This window comes from Colletotrichum aenigma (assembly GCF_013390185.1).
Source record: "Colletotrichum aenigma strain Cg56 chromosome Unknown KSG_Cg56_contig09, whole genome shotgun sequence".
NCBI classification, from domain to species: Eukaryota; Fungi; Ascomycota; class Sordariomycetes; order Glomerellales; family Glomerellaceae; genus Colletotrichum; species Colletotrichum aenigma.
This window is the reverse complement of record NW_023500915.1, coordinates 920,286-938,756: the sequence shown is the minus strand read 5'-3', so window position 1 is coordinate 938,756 and position 18,471 is coordinate 920,286. Positions and strand designations below refer to the sequence as shown.

At 54.1% G+C, this 18,471-nt stretch overlaps 4 protein-coding genes across 4 annotated transcripts; all 4 read left to right on the top strand.

Moving 5' to 3' along the window:
- Positions 1-571: 571 nt before the first annotated feature.
- Positions 572-3,538, top strand: chs-1 (Chitin synthase 1; the record flags this gene model as incomplete). Its single annotated transcript, XM_037328218.1, has 4 exons — positions 572-658; positions 729-1,889; positions 1,965-3,347; positions 3,401-3,538. The coding sequence occupies 4 exons, from the start codon at positions 572-574 to the stop codon at positions 3,536-3,538; spliced, it is 2,769 nt and encodes a 922-aa protein (XP_037172765.1).
- Positions 3,539-4,527: 989 nt separating this feature from the next.
- On the top strand, positions 4,528-5,254 carry UBC12 (NEDD8-conjugating enzyme UBC12; the record flags this gene model as incomplete). Its single annotated transcript, XM_037328217.1, has 4 exons — positions 4,528-4,548; positions 4,603-4,690; positions 4,748-5,037; positions 5,102-5,254. 4 exons carry the CDS (start codon positions 4,528-4,530, stop codon positions 5,252-5,254), a joined length of 552 nt encoding a protein of 183 aa, XP_037172764.1.
- A 1,179-nt stretch (positions 5,255-6,433) lies between these two features.
- CGCA056_v012972 (Ketol-acid reductoisomerase) lies at positions 6,434-7,906 on the top strand (the record flags this gene model as incomplete). Its single annotated transcript, XM_037328216.1, has 5 exons — positions 6,434-6,635; positions 6,707-6,738; positions 6,802-7,080; positions 7,138-7,805; positions 7,879-7,906. The coding sequence occupies 5 exons, from the start codon at positions 6,434-6,436 to the stop codon at positions 7,904-7,906; spliced, it is 1,209 nt and encodes a 402-aa protein (XP_037172763.1).
- A 1,386-nt stretch (positions 7,907-9,292) lies between these two features.
- Positions 9,293-11,608, top strand: CGCA056_v012971 (uncharacterized protein; the record flags this gene model as incomplete). The annotated part of the gene is made up of 1 exon (XM_037328215.1): positions 9,293-11,608. One exon carries the CDS (start codon positions 9,293-9,295, stop codon positions 11,606-11,608), a length of 2,316 nt encoding a protein of 771 aa, XP_037173379.1.
- Positions 11,609-18,471: the final 6,863 nt, after the last annotated feature.

Genomic DNA, 18,471 nt, shown 5'->3' with positions numbered 1-18,471 from the left:
CAAAAAAAAAGTAGTCCACACTCAGCCCAGTCGGGCCAATCCCAATGCTATTCTGATCCATCATCCAAGCCATCCTCCACTGGACGCCGCTTCCACTCGCGCGCTCCCACTGGGCTGTCCACCTTCTTTGCTGCCCACCACAAAACTTCCAGTCCTGAGGTGTCCCTCCCATCCCATCAGCAACGCCGCTAGCCCGTGGGACCCTTTTTTAACCATTTGCTGCCCCGTCCTACATCACCATCCTCTCCCCTTCTACTCCTCTTGCCCCCCCAGCCCTTCCATCAATCTCATCCTTCTTTTACCCTTCGGTTCACCATTCGCTACCGGGGTTGTGGCTTTCACGGCCGCACATCTCCTACATAACCTACAGGGCCTTTGTGACCGCATACCCGTCACTCCTCAAAACTCCTGTCCCATCCCCCATCCTACCTGGGTGTTTACTTCCTGCTTCCTGAAAAGGAACATAATCGACCCTTCCTAATTCGACCACCGCCAAAGGCGAAAATCCCTTTCCGCCTACCGCCAACATCACAAACAGCTCTCGCAGCTTCTGAGTTCACCCGCAGCAAACATGGCGTACCGCGGGGGGAACGGCGGGAACGATTATGATGCCCATGATGGCCACAACATGCAGGACCTTCCTGCTGGCTCTGGCAGAGTAAGCTTCATACTCCTCTCTGGCGCCTGCCCTCACCTTGAGTCCTTTCGCTAACGTTCCTGCTCTCCAGTACCACATCCCTCCCCAAGACGAAGGCGTCGACGATGCCGGTCAGTCTCTTCTGAGAGACCCTCACGCCCCAGCTCCCTATGAGAGCCACCTGGGACCTGCCGAGACTCCTGGCCGCCCGGTTTCCGCATACTCTCTCACAGAATCATACGCTCCTGGCGCTGGCTCCCGGACACCAGTTCCCGGCGAAGCTGCCTTCTCCACTGGCTACCGCTCCGAGCTCGACTCCGACAATGGCGGCTTCGGATATGGCCGTCCCGCCTCGACTGTCGGCGATGTCGAGGACAGCTGGGTCCGCAGACAGCAGCCCGGTGGCCCCGGTGGTGGTCTGAAGCGCTACGCGACCCGTAAGATCAAGCTCACTCAGGGCTCCGTCCTGAGCATTGACTACCCCGTCCCCAGTGCCATCAAGAACGCTGTTCAGCCCAAGTACCGCGATGTCGAGGGCGGTAGCGATGAGTTCCACAAGATGCGCTACACCGCAGCTACTTGCGATCCTAACGACTTCACCCTCAAGAATGGTTACGATCTGCGTCCCAGAATGTATAACCGACACACTGAGCTGCTTATTGCCGTCACCTACTACAACGAAGACAAGGTCCTCCTGTCGCGTACCCTCCACGGTGTCATGCAGAACATTCGCGACATTGTGAACCTGAAGAAGTCTACTTTCTGGAACAAGGGCGGTCCCGCTTGGCAGAAAATTGTCGTCGCCCTCGTTTTCGACGGTCTCGACAAGACTGACAAGAACGTGCTGGACGTTCTGGCCACCATTGGTGTCTACCAGGATGGTGTCGTGAAGAAGGATGTCGACGGCAAGGAGACGGTGGCCCACATCTTCGAGTACACCACCCAGCTGTCCGTCACCCCCAACCAACAGCTCATCCGCCCGGTTGACGATGGCCCATCAACTCTTCCACCTGTTCAATTCATTTTCTGTCTGAAGCAGAAGAATACCAAGAAGATCAACTCCCACAGATGGCTTTTCAACGCCTTCGGCCGCATCCTGAACCCCGAAGTCTGCATCCTCATCGACGCCGGTACCAAGCCCAGTCCCCGATCGCTGCTCGCTTTGTGGGAGGGATTCTACAATGACAAGGATCTCGGCGGTGCTTGCGGTGAGATCCATGCAATGTTAGGCAAGGCGAGTTATTCCCCCCTCGTTTCTCTTGGTTTTCTTGTTTCCCTTGTTTCCCGTGTATTTGGAGTGTATTTGAGGAACTAACAACTGGTACAGGGCGGCAAGAAGCTGCTTAACCCCCTCGTGGCGGTCCAGAACTTCGAGTACAAGATCTCCAACATTCTGGACAAGCCCCTAGAGTCCTCTTTCGGATATGTCTCTGTGTTGCCCGGTGCTTTCTCCGCCTACCGCTTCCGTGCGATTATGGGTCGCCCGTTGGAGCAGTACTTCCATGGTGACCACACTCTTTCCAAGATTCTCGGAAAGAAGGGTATCGATGGAATGAACATTTTCAAGAAGAACATGTTCTTGGCCGAGGATCGTATTCTCTGCTTCGAACTAGTCGCCAAGGCTGGCCAGAAGTGGCATTTGTCCTACATCAAGGCTGCCAAGGGTGAGACTGATGTTCCCGAGGGTGCTCCCGAGTTCATCTCCCAGCGTCGTCGTTGGCTCAACGGTTCCTTCGCTGCCTCCCTCTACTCGCTCATGCACTTCGGTCGCATGTACAAGTCCGGCCACAACATCATTCGCATGTTCTTCTTCCACGTCCAACTCATCTACAACATCCTCCAGGTCATGTTCACATGGTTCAGTTTGGGTTCCTACTACCTGACCACGACGGTTATCATGGATCTCGTCGGCAACCCGGTCACTTCCGACGACGAGAGTCAGGTGCGCCACGGCTGGCCCTTTGGCGACACCGCGACACCCATCTTCAACGCCCTGCTCAAGTACCTCTACCTCGCCTTCGTTATCCTGCAGTTCATCCTCGCTCTGGGTAACAGACCAAAGGGTTCTAAGTACACGTACATTGCCTCGTTCATTGTCTTCGGTCTTATCCAGTCTTACATCCTGATTCTCTCGGCATACCTGGTCGTGCAAGCGTTCCAGAAGCCCATCAGCGAGCAGATCAGCTTGGACTCTGGCGCAGACTTTGTTGCTAGTTTCTTCGGAGGTACGAACGCTGCCGGTGTTATTCTTGTCGCCTTGGTTACTATCTACGGTCTTAACTTCATCGCATCCTTCATGTACCTCGACCCCTGGCACATGTTTACCTCGTTCCCTCACTACCTGGTGCTCATGTCGACTTACATCAACATTCTCATGGTCTACGCCTTCAACAACTGGCACGATGTGTCCTGGGGTACCAAGGGTTCAGACAAGGCCGAGGCGCTTCCTTCAGCCCAAGTCAGCAAGGGCGAGAAGGACGAAGCCGTTGTGGAGGAAATCGACAAGCCACAGGAGGATATTGACAGTCAGTTCGAATCGACTGTCAAGCGTGCTCTGGAGCCATTCAAGGAGGAAGAGGAAGTCGAGAAGCCCGATGTCGAGGACTCGTACAAGTCTTTCCGTACTGGTCTGGTCGTTTCTTGGCTCTTCTCCAACACCTTCCTGATCATCATCATCACGAGTGATAACTTCAACTCGTTCGGCATTGGCGTAAGTCCCCGATTCATCCAATATCACATGGAACTTGAACTAACTTTAAGCAGAAATCCGCGTCCGCTCGTACTGCCTCGTACTTCAGCTTCTTGCTGTACTCTACCGCTGTCCTCTCCCTGGTCCGTTTCTTCGGTTTCCTGTGGTTCTTGGGGAAGACCGGTATCATGTGCTGCTTCTCCAGACGGTGATCGGTTCACGGTGTGGTGTTCAGGCGGTTTGCCGACGCTACGGCGTCGTTGTATGGATACCAGAGGGAAGACTGTACTCTTGCCATCTTTGGCCCATTTTCAGACATCCGTCGGTGCTTGCATTCAGGGTATGCGTTTTTAGTAATAAAGGGCACGGGACTCGACAGATTCTTCATGAAATGGCCGAAAGGGTCAGTAAAAGTAGTATTTGAGTAGTAGCATTCCGGGCGTTTTTACATGACTCGACCATCCTATTCCACGAAATGAATATGATTTTATAAGAGAACACCTGTTTCTCCTGTGCCAGAGTGACTATATTTCCTATGGGCTCGTGATCGTTGCTATTGTCGTCATCATTGCCGTTGTTGCCCGCCCTCATTGTCCGCTATCGTCGTCTCTCTGTGATTCAAATTCGTCCTTGATCGAAGCAAAGTTTCAAAACGCTGAGTTTTAAGTACGAAGGAATCTACCTCCACAGACATAGGAATATTAGGCGGTCCCTAATACAAGACCATATCTCTCGACTTTCTAACGGAACATCGACATTGATGACTGTGAAATGACTGAATTACACCGGATTGCCACTCACCTGACTAGGTATTTGTTGTTGGTTGCAAGCGCTCAGATGAAGCAAGAACCTTGCTGGTTCCTTCCGTCAGCAACCAACAGGCGGCAAGACAAAGAAAGCGGGCCCGGTAGAACCCCGGTTAAACGCAGCTGCCTATCTTATCGCGAAGTTAGGTGACCGCATTGACTGGTGCCCAGTCGGCCCGCCCAAGTTCTTCTGCTGTGGCAAGCCATAATCGCGACACCCCTACGGAAACAACCACTCTTTTGCTACGGAGAAATCCAGACCACGCGAATCTCTCTAGACGACTGAGAGCCTGCTTAAGGTCTGCGATACTCGCGACTTTTCCGCCTGCCCGCGCTTTCATCCGACTGCCCCGCCTTCGGCTGCATCAGCATTACCCCCCCAAAGATCGGTCAAGATGTTGAAGATTTGGTCGATGGTCAGCTAGCCTTCGGAACCCTGCCGGACAAGCTCCATACTGACTGATTCCTAGAAAAAAGAGCAGCAGAAGGCTGAAAATGCCGACGCTGCTGGCGGAAAGAAGAAGAAGGTGACGGCCGCCCAACTACGAGTGCAAAAGGGTCAGACTGTATCACGAACAAGCCGACGGCATTCTCGCTAACACGGATGGCATATAGACCTGTCGGAACTTTCCCTCGGCTCTACGATGAAGACAGACTTTCCTGATCCCGACGACATCCTCCACTTCACGTTGACCATCGAGCCCGACGAGGGCATGTACCGTACCGGACGTTTCACTTTCAGTTTCGACATCAACCAAAATTTCCCCCACGAGCCGCCAAAGGTCCGCTGCAAGGAGAAGATCTATCACCCCAACATCGATCTCGAGGGCAAGGTCTGCCTGAATATTCTGCGCGAGGACTGGAAGCCGGTGCTGAACTTGAATGCCGTTATTGTCGGCCTACAGGTATGTCGGATCAGCCACGGCCGCCCCGGGTTGAACTCGTCGACTAACCGGTGCTCCTTTACAGTTTCTTTTCCTCGAACCCAACGCCTCCGACCCGCTGAACAAGGAAGCCGCAGAGGACCTCAGACTGAACCGCGAAGGATTCAAGCGCAACGTTCGGACGGCGATGGGCGGTGGCACAGTCAAGGGAGTGAGCTACGACCGTGTGTTGAAATAGGATGGCCATCTGCAAATAGATTTTCGGCCTTCCAGGAAACAGGCCAGCCGGACTGGGTTCCTGATGACCCGGGAACCGAGATGTCGCGTTGATCACTCCAGCGGGGTATGGCGGGGTTCCAGGACGGACGGCATGCGCGCATTTGGGGGGTCGGTGGGCATCGCTATAGCATCATCGTCCGGCGTTCATGGATACAATATTACGGATATCAAGAAGGCGAACATTGGGCAAAGGCATCCTTTCAGTCTGGCTAGACAGGTTATTTGCGCAGATGGACTGAGAAGACCTGACCAAGGCGCACGACGTGCGGGGGAGATGGAGACACTGATGCAAGCAGAGCAACGGTCACCAAGCGTTTGTGAAGCGGTTTTGAGAAACAGCCTAGAAGAATATCCGGAATGCAAAGAGCGTTGCTGTGTTACGAGAGTAAACTCAACAGACCAATCACGGATGCGTGTGCCTCTCGTCAAGAAGCAATCAAGCAGAAGGAGTCACAGCTCTGTCGGAGCTCGCTTTCGAAAGAGGAGTCACAGAAGGGCCGACGAAGCTGAACATAGGCCTCCGGCCGCGACCGCAGGCGTAGCTGGGGGCCGTAGCCGGCGATTTGGCTGTCGGTGAGGGGCCCGGAAACGGTCCATCGTGTGTGACTCTTCGCTGATGGTTGGGCTACGAGGTCGGCGGGGTGGGCTCGCTGGTCCACAGAACCCGCCTCGCCGGCAATAACGTTGATTGCTCCCCGAGGTCTTAGGTAAGGCCGCTGTCAAATAGGAACTGCTTCAAGTCCAGACCAGGTAGAGGCTACCCCGACCTCGCAGCAAAGTCCCTGCTTTCTCCAAACGATGCCCAAGTCCCCAGTACCCGCCCTCCCACTTGACGGGCCCCTTGCGGCACCGTACCGAGCCCCGGACGCTTCAGATGGCTTCCCCACCATGGACACACAAGAGCACAGGCCAGACGACGCAGGCTAACCCACCAACGAGGCAAGCTGGGCCGAAGTCGGGGGTCAGCTCGCCCGTCTCTAATCCAGTAAAAAATTTCCCAATTCCAAACGCCTTTTTCCATCGGTGAACTCTGTCTTTTCTCATCATTCCGTCCTCCTCGTCTTTTCTCTTTCCTTACAATTGAATTGTACGGATACCCTCTCCACTCCCCTTCCCTCCCCCAAAACCACAGTTCACAATGGCCTCCCGCGGTTTCTCCAAGGCTCTTCGCCCCATGGCTCGCCAGTTGGCGGCCAAGCCTGCTACCCAGCAGCGCACCTTCGTTGCTGCCCGCAGCCTGGTTCGCGCCTCTGCTCAGGTCTCCAAGGCCTTCGCCGGCCAGCAGCAGACCCGTGGTGTCAAGACCATGGACTTCGCCGGCCACAAGGAGGACGTCTACGGTAAGAGAGAGACGAGCCCAAGAATTGACCCCGCAATGACTCGCGAGAGATTGCTAACTTTCATGCCACAGAGCGTGCCGACTGGCCCCAGGAGAAGCTCTTGGTGAGTCACATTTGAGCATCTTGGGAGGAATCTAAAGCAATTGGAGCTAACAGAGACCTGCAGGAGTACTTCAAGAACGACACCCTCGCCCTCATCGGCTACGGCTCCCAGGGCCACGGCCAGGGTCTTAACCTCCGTGACAACGGCCTCAACGTCATCGTTGGTGTCCGCAAGAACGGCCAGTCCTGGAAGGACGCCCAGCAGGACGGCTGGGTCCCCGGCAAGAACCTCTTCGATGTCGATGAGGCCATCTCCCGCGGTACCATCGTCATGAACCTCCTCTCCGACGCTGCTCAGTCCGAGACCTGGCCCGCTATCAAGCCCCAGCTCGTCAAGGGCAAGGTACGTGAACTTTGGGGTGCAATTGGCAGCTCAATTGGGCAGAACTGACTTCCATAGACCCTCTACTTCTCCCACGGCTTCTCCCCCGTCTTCAAGGATGTCACCAACGTCGACGTCCCCAAGGACATTGACGTCATCCTCGTCGCCCCCAAGGGCTCTGGCCGCACCGTCCGCTCCCTCTTCCGTGAGGGCCGTGGCATCAACTCCTCTTTCGCCGTCTTCCAGGACGTCACCGGCAAGGCCAAGGAGAAGGCCCAGGCTCTCGGTGTCGCCATCGGCTCCGGCTACCTCTACGAGACCACCTTTGAGAAGGAGGTCTACTCCGACCTGTACGGCGAGCGTGGCTGCCTCATGGGTGGTATCCACGGCATGTTCCTTGCCCAGTACGAGGTCCTCCGTGAGCGCGGCCACTCCCCCAGCGAGGCCTTCAACGAGACCGTCGAGGAGGCTACCCAGTCTCTGTACCCCCTGATCGGTGCCAACGGCATGGACTGGATGTACGAGGCCTGCTCCACCACCGCCCGCCGCGGTGCCATCGACTGGACCCCCAAGTTCAAGGACGCCCTCAAGCCCGTCTTCAACTCCCTGTATGACGCCGTCAAGGACGGCTCCGAGACCAAGCGCTCCCTGGAGTACAACGGCCAGAAGGACTACCGCCAGAAGTTCGAGGCTGAGATGGAGGAGATCCGCAACCTGGAGATCTGGAGAGCCGGCAGAGCCGTCCGGTACGTTCCCACCCCTCCTCCCCTACTTATCAACGCACTAGAGTTCACCTAGCTAACATTTTGTCCCTCACAGCTCTCTGCGTCCCGAGAACCAGAAGTAAATGGTTCAACGTTGATGTCTTCAAACAAAAATTTATGAGCGGGGAAAAAACATTTACTCGGAACGGCCATTTCCTAACCACTGTCTTGGGGAGACGGGGGGACTTTTGTACTTATAACACCGGATTCTAGGCGGATCTGGTGAGGCCTGGTTCAAAAGTTTGCATCTTGGACGTTGGGATCCTTCAATACCATTTCTTTTACTGTCAAAAGTCACTTGACAACGTCCCGGTTCCTGCCTTCGACAAATGTGCATTTGTGTGTGTGTGCGTGACGGCGGCGTCTGTGGCCCAGCCGGACGTCTGGAGAGAGGTAGGACCCTGCATGGGACCGAAATGACTCGTCCGCCTTTCGCTAGCGTTATCTTCGCGGATTGCGACACTGCGACCTCATTTGACACCCCCACGCTTCCGCTACCTCTTGGGGTTTTGACTGTTTAATCCGTTGAAGGTTTGCGGACGAGTTCCGTGGTGTTGCCGGCATTAAACGTGTGCGTCGGAGGCCTTTGACCGTCATGAGTAGGCAGTGCTCCGGAGTTGGCCCCGATGCGTTTTATGAAATATTGAGATTGCCCTTATGCGCCGATTTGACTTTTTGCGACGAGGGTTCCGGGCTAGACTGCGGCGGCCCCACGAAAGATTTGGTGCTCCTGGTCCGACGGTGTGGAAATTGGCCCTGCCGTTGGCCGTTTGGCTTTTGCAACTACTCTGAAAAAGGTGCAGCTACCGTTGGGCAAAGTTGAGAAATCAAGCTGGCTATAATGTCACTTCCAAATGTTCCAAATTGAAGGTTGTTTTCTCAGTGTTTCGACGTCTGAACCCCGGGTATTCCCGTTATGGCCAGACTTCAAGACACTGGGAGAGGCGTTTCCCACAAACGATCGGCAAGGATAGCGCCACAATGGCGCTGACGCGTTAAGCCCTGGGGCACGCGACGGGCGTCTGCTCAGACATTCGAAACGGTCCCTCATCTTGCTTCAGTTCATGGAAAGCGATTGAGACCAGATATCGATCGCAGGATATGCCTTTCTATCGTGATGCCTTCGCCATGAAACAAAACGCTCACCTTAAACTCAACGTCGTTGACCTCGGTGTGTCGGTGTAGGATTTTGCCGTACCTGTAGCGACACAGAGCCCAGTGCCCCACCCCCCTTTGTCTGTGCATTCTCTGTCTCCCGGTAGTCGTTGCTCTGTCAACAGCAAACAAGCCCAGGGCCCCTTCCCACCCCCTTCATCTCACAAGCGAGCCCAAAATGGCTTTTGCTCGGTATTCCATCGAAATATCAATCAATTGACGATTGCTCTACTAGTCTCTCCCGAAAGCTCTCCGCGCGGAAAGAAAGAACCAAGAAACCGCCCACGCAAACCTAATCTGGCAGTTTGCGCACCATGACGCCGCTGTCCCCAGCAAAGGAATCCAGACTTAACGTTACCACGTCCCCTACTGAACAAGAAGGAAACCGCGGTTCCTTTGAGCAACACCGCTACGAGGTCCACTCCCGCACTGAGACAACCGCAAACGGTGGTGATGGTAGTAGCGATAACACCACCACCACTACGACGACGACCACTACAATCACCTCTACAAACGACACCGAGAACATGCCGCCCTCTCCCTCAGATTCCTCCCCGTCGCCGCCGCCCTCTGCGCCGGCGACGGCACTCAAGAACCAGCGCCACTCTCGCGTAATGTCTGGCACCGCGCCCTCACCGCTCAAGATACTCGCCGGTGCCGAGACAACGGAAAAGCAAGCACGGAGCCCGCTGCGCAAGACACTCATCTCCCCAGACAAACGCTTCCCCATCAGGGTCAGCAACCCGTCTTCCGTCGAGTCGCCTCGCTCCGTCTCCGTCTCCTCAAACTCTCCACCACGCGAGCGCACCATGAGCCTCGAGGACGCAATGCGCGACAACGACGGCCTGAAGCATGCCATTGAGATCTTTGAGGACGACGAGACCACTGGCATGGAGACGGACGATAACACCGCCGACGAGACGTCCAGCACCATCGCCGAGCCCGTCACCGACCACCACACCGACATGGCCCACGGCTACGAGGACCAGAGCAGTCTGGCCCCTGACGAGACCATGATGAGCACCTTCAGCACCTTCTCCGCCGTCCCCAACCTGACCACCTTTGCGAAGCTTGGTCTCACCCCGCAAAAGTATGGCGGTATGACCCCGCGAGGCAGACCCGAGACCGTGCACGAGCAGACTCCGCGACACCAACTGGCCCAGGAGGGCAACACCACAAACCTGCTCGACTTCACCGACAGCCAGAGGTTTCCCCACAAGTCGCCCTCCCGGCGGGGGACCACGTCGCCGTCCAGGGGAAACCCCAACGCCGCCACTCCCGCCCGCCAAATGTCGAACCTCCTCGACTTTGATATCCCGCCGCTGCCTACCCCTCGCAGCATTCCGACCATCACACCGCGTGAGCTCGAGAGCCTCAAGTCCAACTTCCTTTCCGAGATCAGCAGCCTGAAGGCGTCGCTGAGCGGCAAGGAGGCCGAGGTCCTCTCCCTCAAGACCGCGGTTGGCGATGCGGAGAAGCGCGTCGGCGAGAGCCAGGAACAGGCCCGCGAAGAGCGGGCGCTGCGTGAGCAGATCGAAGACGAGAAGGATGCCTGGGAGAACAGCAGCCGCGAGATGGAAGCCGTGCTTCGCACCGTGAAGGAGGAGATCGTAGAGAGCACCCGCGAGCGCGAGGAGCTCGAGTCCAAGCTCGCCGAGTGCGAAGGCCGGCGCGAGGCCGCAGAGACCATGGCTCAGGAGGCCGAGAGCAAGCTGGCCAGCATGCGCGCCGGCAAGCCCGAGAAGGAGGGCTCCTCCCCCGACAAGAAGGCCGGCGCGGCCGCGACGTCTAAGGAAGTCGAGATCGCTGTCGAGCGCGTGGCCCGCGAGCTGCACGCCCTCTACAAGGGAAAGCACGAGACCAAGGTCGCGGCGCTCAAGAAGAGCTACGAGACGCGCTGGGAGAAGAAGGTGCACGAGCTCGAGGTCCGCATTGAGGAGCTCACTGAGGAGAACAAGAAGATGCATCTCACCCGCGACAACACCCCGCGCGTGGACCCTGCGCAACAGGCCATGGTCGAGGAGCTCAAGGCCAACGCCATTACCGACGCCGCCCACATCAAGGAGCTCAGCGCCGAGGTCGAGAAGCTCGAGGCCGTCGTGCAGACGGTCAAGGACGACAACGCGGAGCTGCGCCAGATGCTCGAGCAGGAGCGCGTCGAGAAGGGCGAGCTCGTGCAGCTTGCCGAGGAGATGATGCAGGTGCAGACCCACGCCGCGCAGGAGGCCGAGCGGGAGCGCGAACGCGAACGGGAACGTCAGCGCGAGCTGGAGTGGGAGCGTGAGCGTGAGGCTGCCCGGGAGCGTGAGAGAGAACGCGAGAGGGAGAGGGAGCGCGAGCGTCAGCGCGAGTTGGAGTTCAACCAGCCCCGCAAGACCACCACGACGCCCGCCCGCGCGCCCTCGGTCAGGAGCCACCCCGAGACCTCCTCCAACTTCCGCAGCAGCATCGGCCGCGGCACCTCGGGCCTCAAGGCGCCCGGTTCCATCGCTAGCCACGGACGCACCGGCAGTGCCGGCCCGGCAGCCAAGGGGCTGCCCCGCCCCAGGCCGATGAGCGAGTTCGGACCGAGGAGCGGCATCATGAGCTCCATTGAAAAGATGGGCAGCCACCGCGGACGCGCAGACTAAATTGTGTCTGTCCTCGTCATGGGACCGGCTTTTCCCATGTCTCCTCTCAAAGAAGTACTGTTTTATTTACTACGACGGCCTACGACGGCAACGATACGAAATGGACGAAAGCATTTACACACTCTCAAAGCATCACCCCACCCCCACCCCCCAAACCAATCCGCCCGCCGAACCAAGATGGAGGAAGAAAAGGAGAAGACCAAGAAGGAGAGGAAGAGTGAAGAGGTAGCATTGACGTAACGAACTGGCGTCACGGTTTGGGCCCCCCTTGTTTAACGGTCTTTTTGTTTGATACCAAAAGGGACCCCCAGCACAGCAAAACTGGTAGTCTCCGATGAAGGACTCTTTCTACGGGGGTGGTGGCGTTTTCTTGTTTTATTTTTCTTGTTTTTGTTTAATGTTTAAGTTGAACAAAGTTGTTGGATTGGAGGATGGATGGATGGATTGGGATGGGATGCATTGTAGAGCTTGGCTTTGGGTTTAGATTTCCCTCTCTTGGCTTTGATGCCGGCACCACTACCTCTACCTCTAACCTACCTTTGGTTCTCTTGAATTGGTAATGTTCAGTTTCTAAACACCCTTGGCCTGTATGGACGCGTGTTGTGTGTGAGTGAGTGTTTGATCCCAGGCTGGAGTTTGCCGCTGCTGCAGGGTCCCCTTTCGTGAAAGGCTGGCTGGGCGGCTGTCTGTATTGCAGGCGCTGTGTGAGGGAAAGAATTTTTGAGGCATGTAAAGGGGATTTGGGGCAGGAATCATTGCGATACCGGCTGGCCCGGGGGTTGGCTAGGGAGTTGTTAGACTGAATTGATTCAAGATTGAAAGAGCTGTGTTCTTGTCGTTGTGAGGCGTGGGATGTGGGTGCTTGTTGATGGATGTACTTATCGAGCATCGTATTGCGGGCGGGGTTGCCTAGCTAGAAGGGTAGGCAGCTGGTGTATAAATATCACCTGCGAAACGGGTTTAGAGAAATAGGCGGCGAAGGCTCGAATGCTTGCAGGTCGTGTCCGGTAGTCGATTAGAGCAGCTCGGATGATGCCAGTCAAGTGGTTTCGAGGTATGGACCGCGGGGGAATGTGGATGCATTTGTTGGACACCCTTATGTTGATCGATGACCGGTTGTAGTCTCTTGTCTCTAAGCCTGGCGGTTTGTTCGTACGGGATACTCAGACGATGGCGAGGATGGTGTTGAGCAGTTGGTGATGAGGAAGGGAACGCAGCTTGGATGAAGGGAAATGGCCTGGAGAGGCAGGCTCAACCGCTTGATGATTCGGAGTTGAAATCTCCTGTTCAAAACGCATGACTCATTGTTTGAAGGGGTTGAGTATTCATGACGGTGGCTTTTTAAAGGCTCAGTTGGCGCTGCAGATGATTGGCGTCATGTTCGTAATCATGAAGGAGGCTGAGATGAGTATATAAGCGGTGCGAAGGGGGCAGTCAAGTTCTGATGCGGCGCGAAAATGAGCAGGTTGCTGCTGTTATGATCATATGCGGAACAAACAGTGAGAACCTATAGCTCACACTTCCGCATATATGTAAGTAGTCTCAAGCATGTCTCTACTGGTTCGAAGCATGTCTTTGGGAAGTGAGGACTGATATATGGGAGACCCCGACGGACGGGGGCGGACGACGGAGGAGAGTGTGGAATATGAAAGAATGGTACTCGGCAAAGCCGACAGTAGGAGCAGCCTCGGAGGCCAGGCGACCACGAGGAGGATTGTAGCATAGATTGCGAGAATGGCGTCGCAATTTTTCTCCATGGCTTTAGGGGGACGGTCGTACCTTTTGGTGTGAGCTGGTGTTATTTATACATGTAGTTATCTGTTGTGTCGATGAAAGCGATACAGTTTGTGGCCATGAAGGCGTCAACTCTTCGTCTGAGAGAGTCTATTCCAGATTTATGGAATAATCTACAAGAACACAAGATCTTTCCATTGAGATTATACTGTAGGGGGTAAAGTGGTATGCTGTTTGCAGTCGTAGCGCGCCCAAACGTCCAAGCGCGTGATGACTGCCGGCAGATAACCAACGGTCGTTATTACACCAAGGAGGTATATTAGACCTGCTTTGCTTGCTGAGATCGCTTAATGCTGCAATCGTAATCGTCACCCATCGTATGGTCGTTGGATTCCCTTGTCTTCCTCATAGGATGAATCTTGGGCTTAGGCACCGAATTATCTTCTTCTCGGGAACGAGAACGTTACCGCCGAATTGTATGGATATTTGAATACTAGGAGGAGGACGACAGTGAGGACTGGTGACTGGGATCGCAATGGGTGGCGGTTTTCGTGGCTACTTGAACGAGCACGTTGTCAATGCTTGCTCAAGAAGCAAAACCTTGGCCCGTTTCCTTTTGCTCTCTACACCTCTGCGTACATCATGTCTCTCTTATACCATGACTTGGGATTCGCCACACTTTCCTGGATGTTCACGTCATCCAATCCCATGTTCATGACTGATGTGTGGCCGATGCAATTGCCACATATAAATGAGGCAGGAAACATGACAGACAGTTTTCTCGCCAGGCCAATGGCAGGTAACCTTGTCTAACTAAAAGTAATCATACTGGGTGATTATGAGCTCTTTGGAAAATAGTGAGGAGTTCCAAAAGCAATATCTTAACCATTTTCGACCTGCGTTCAGACGTGAACCTTGGAGAGTATTCGAAGACGTACACTCCAGACATTACCGAGATCAGGAAACAGACGGAGATAGACGGATCTTGTTGTAGGTGTTCGAATCATCCGAGGCTCGTTCTTGATAACCGACTGGACGAGGGCGACAGATCTTCTCTACCACTCGACAGAAGGCAGCAGAACGATTGGCTGTCTCAAAAGGGTTTACCATACGGAGAGAGATTTATATCCAGGAGATAGAACGGTGACTAGCTGGAGACAGCCACAGGCTGCTGGAGCGGCTGCATACCGACATAAGCTAAAACACTTCGAAACTGCTGTTAAACAGGCTGTTCTACTGATTTGTGCTCGTTCTTCATTGCGAAGCATCCACATTGTTCTTCCATTTGAGTTACTTCGACTAGAACCCTACCGGTTGTAAGATCACAGAGTGTAGTGACACATCCTGCCCTCTGTCATTACCATTCATGAAATAGGTAAATTCGTCGGCTCTATGTCAGAAAATCATCAAAGAGAGGGTTGTCCGCTCTTGTCTTAATGCCTTTGTCGACTTGAATCGGACTTCGTGAAGGAAGTAATTCCGTTGCCGAGGAGCTGATAGCTGCGGGACCTACTCGCCCGTTATGTAACCTGTTTCTCAACACCATTCGGTCAGTATATCCCCATGATATCGAAATATAGTAATGAGTGATCAAATTATCCGGAATGTTCGATTGACGGACTCCCGGAGCTGACCTGACCCCTCTGGAGTTTGATATGAAGAAATATTATGTACTTCGGTGACGACAGAAGAAACTCTTCTCCAGATAAATTCCCGACAAATTAGTGAACTCTGCTGACAAGCTCATGCGCCGACATATTTAAGCACTAACAATTCTGGTCTTGCATGCTTCGACTCGAGAGCATCAACATCATGAGTCGTTGCATTCCTTGTTTGATAGTATAACCACCGATTGCATAAAACAAAAACGGTACATATATCAAATTGAGCTCTATTCTTAGTTTATTCTCTAATTCTGGCAAACCGCATTCGGCCAGACAAGAATTTTCTGGTCCTGAGAAGCTGTGACAAGACGCGATGTAAGGGTCCTCGGACCCGCTTCTCATTGTCGAGAAACGAGAAACCTGGTTTCATGCTTGAGACATTTATAGTTGTCAGTCGTGGGGTTATTCTTCTTATACTACCTAATCAATGGTAATAGGGACGATACGTGATGATAGCCGGGGAGAAAAGACGACGTATGAAGAGGCAGCGCCGTGATCAACATAACCTCTTCCGGCCCCCATCCTAAGGTGGCACCAACTACCAGGTTCGGTGCTATCATTTGTCATAGAAACTAGAAGTGAGGAAAAAGCAGTGTTTTTATTGTATTCGTTGCCACTCTGCCCGTCGATGCCCGCTCGTACCCATGACGTTGGACGCGTCATGTCTGTTGTCCCTCGCAGCGAATCAAAGTCTGTCAGACATGCAGTACGAAAGATACCTTCACTCGTCAATTGCCGGATTCAACTCACCGCCGCCTCGAAGAATACCTCATTGATTGACTCCAAGTCTATAAAAACGTAAACAGGGTTTTGATTTACAGTCTTCGAGGCCAAACAGAATAAGTTCCACTGGTACCTGAATCTTGCTCAAGCCGGGCCACAGGAGACGCAACGTCAAGTATACTAGGACAGCTTGGCCACAAGGCATTGTTTGAACGCTTCTTTACGCAACACGCATTATGCGAAAGAATAAGCCGAAACCGTTGGGAGACGGAGATGGACAATAGAAGTTCGGATTAGTATCTATCTCCGACGAACTCAATCTATTTGGTTGACGTCTTCATCGACATCAGATCGCTCCAAATCCACGTAAAGGTCACCTTAACAACACCCGGGAACATTTCGTGCTGGGAGCAGAATCAGAGCGCATATATAGGTTATAGCCGGAAAGCTATGCTGTCACTAGTTCTGATCTCAGAGGGCTCGAAATGCAGGCCTGCCACTTTTACTGCCAGAGTGACTGAAATTGGAGGTCAGCTTCGAGAAGCACACGATAAACCCAGCAGGGACACCGTATCTACGAGATGAAAGTTAATTATATAACCGCGCTGTGACCCGGTTCTTCGAGTTCACCTTGCGTCCTGAGATGTTCAAATCAGCAACCTATAAAGAGGCGGCAACCTTCCTGATCCAACTTGAGTGCCACCGAACAATCCGCCATCCCAACATCTTACCCAGAGACCCTGACTCATTCTCTCGGGGCAAGCTCCGCAGCTCATGAGTATTGCGCCGATGTGACGACGCGTACCTACACAAGACGATGTTTCTGTCGTCCTAACCTGTCTGTTGTTGTCCATCCAAATACTCGAGAACCAGAACAAAGATAGAGGCTTATCAATTTCAGGCCGCTTATGGGTTGTTTCACCCTATCCGTCGACCTCGTTCAGTAATCAGGCAAGGCCAAGCGAAGAGAGCAACACTCATAACCAATGTGCTCCTTTCACCTGAGAATCACAGCTGTATACACTTATATATGCACGTTGACTCTATCAGGGGCGCACCGCCTAAGTTTTTGTCCTGAAATGAGTAAGACCATCTGAACGACAACAACTACCAATATAACTACAGCACTCACCTTCAGCACCGCGCCTTCAAAACTTCCCGTGTCTACAACAATCAGGCAGGGACATCTCTAAATGCTTCGCTCTCTTTTTAAACTGATCTTTGAGTTTCTTAATGTGCCTGACTAGAGAACTTACTGATGTCATCTGGAAGCTCTACTCCAGAGGCTTATAGCCCTCCATAATTGTACACCTATTCCCGTGCTGGGCGCCAAGTTCCCATCATCTGCCTCAACTAAATACCTGAACGGTTTATTGATACACGAGCCCGGCTCAAAACAGACGCATCGAGGAAGGGACGTCAGCCAAGCATTCCCAAGTGCTTCGACAATGCCATCAAATGATTCAAATGATCGGGTACTGACATCGTGAGCAATACAGGAGATGCCGAGGACGAAGAAAACTAAAGCCACGCCTCAGGGGGCAAGTATTCCTGGTTCGATTACCCGTTGGCTAGCGTGGACGTCCACCGCCACTTCGTAATTTCAGCGTGACCGATGAAAGAGCAGACGGAAGCAGCCAAACGCGCAAGATCGGCGACAGCTTCGCGAGACTGTTCATCACCGTCGAATATCTCTTATGAAGCCGAACCACGGCCGCAAAGCTTTGTCCGTGGAGCCATGGAAGAATCCTCAGCCAGCATCACAACGCAACCCTGCAAACCAAAACCTTCCTCAGCCTTCCTCCTCCTCCTCTGATTCCCTTCCTCCACACCCACCACCACGTCAAACCCAACCTCCATCTCTGACAACAAAAAGGAAGAAACAAGCAGCATCCTCCCTGCACGTCATCCCGTGAAGCATAACGCGCCCGCATCGCCTCCCCCGTATCCCTCCGCCTCACCTCCTCAGCCTCACAATTCGCAAATCCCACAGCCGTCCTCTCGGCCGAGTCCCAACCCCCCGATGGAACCGCACTGCCTAAAACCTACGTCCGAAATGCACACAACATCTCGCCTCCGCCAGCCCTGCATCGACGAATAGAAGCAACCCCGTATGCCATACCAAATCCTCCCCGTTACGGACGTATCCCCCTTTTGGCCCCATCCACGACATCAGCTGACACCGAGCCCGACCTCACGTAATCTCTTCTCAGCCGCATGTCATCCTCTTCCCAGCCTGACGTCCAAGGAGGGAAACCTGTCACTGAACAGAACTCTCCGGAGAAGAAAGAAGACCCGCAGGGCGGTTGGGGGTTTACCGGATACCACCACCAACGAGCCACCAGAGCTTTCCGGTCCCCGTGGCAAAGTCCAGTCCCACCTGCAACGTCAGGGGCCGGGCCATCTGGTTCACCGGCTCCGACCCTCACCTCCCGGAACCGGAGTTGTTGTTAGCAGAGCGGGGCACCGGAGACGACATCCTCAAACCTAGTCCGAACCATTCTCCGGCGGCGGCTGTTCCATCGGTGATGTTAAGCCGAAGACCATGCTCGGTCATAGGGGAAAAAACACCACCAGCGGAAAGCCTAAGCTTGTCTTATTAATCACGTTACATTTCTGCCCAATCCCTCTAGTCAAGCATCACCACTCTACCCATGTTGTTATTTAGACCCGATCGTTCGACAGACATACGTCGTCGTCAGCACACCCTGACCTCGCCTCGCGAGTCTGCAATCGCGTCTC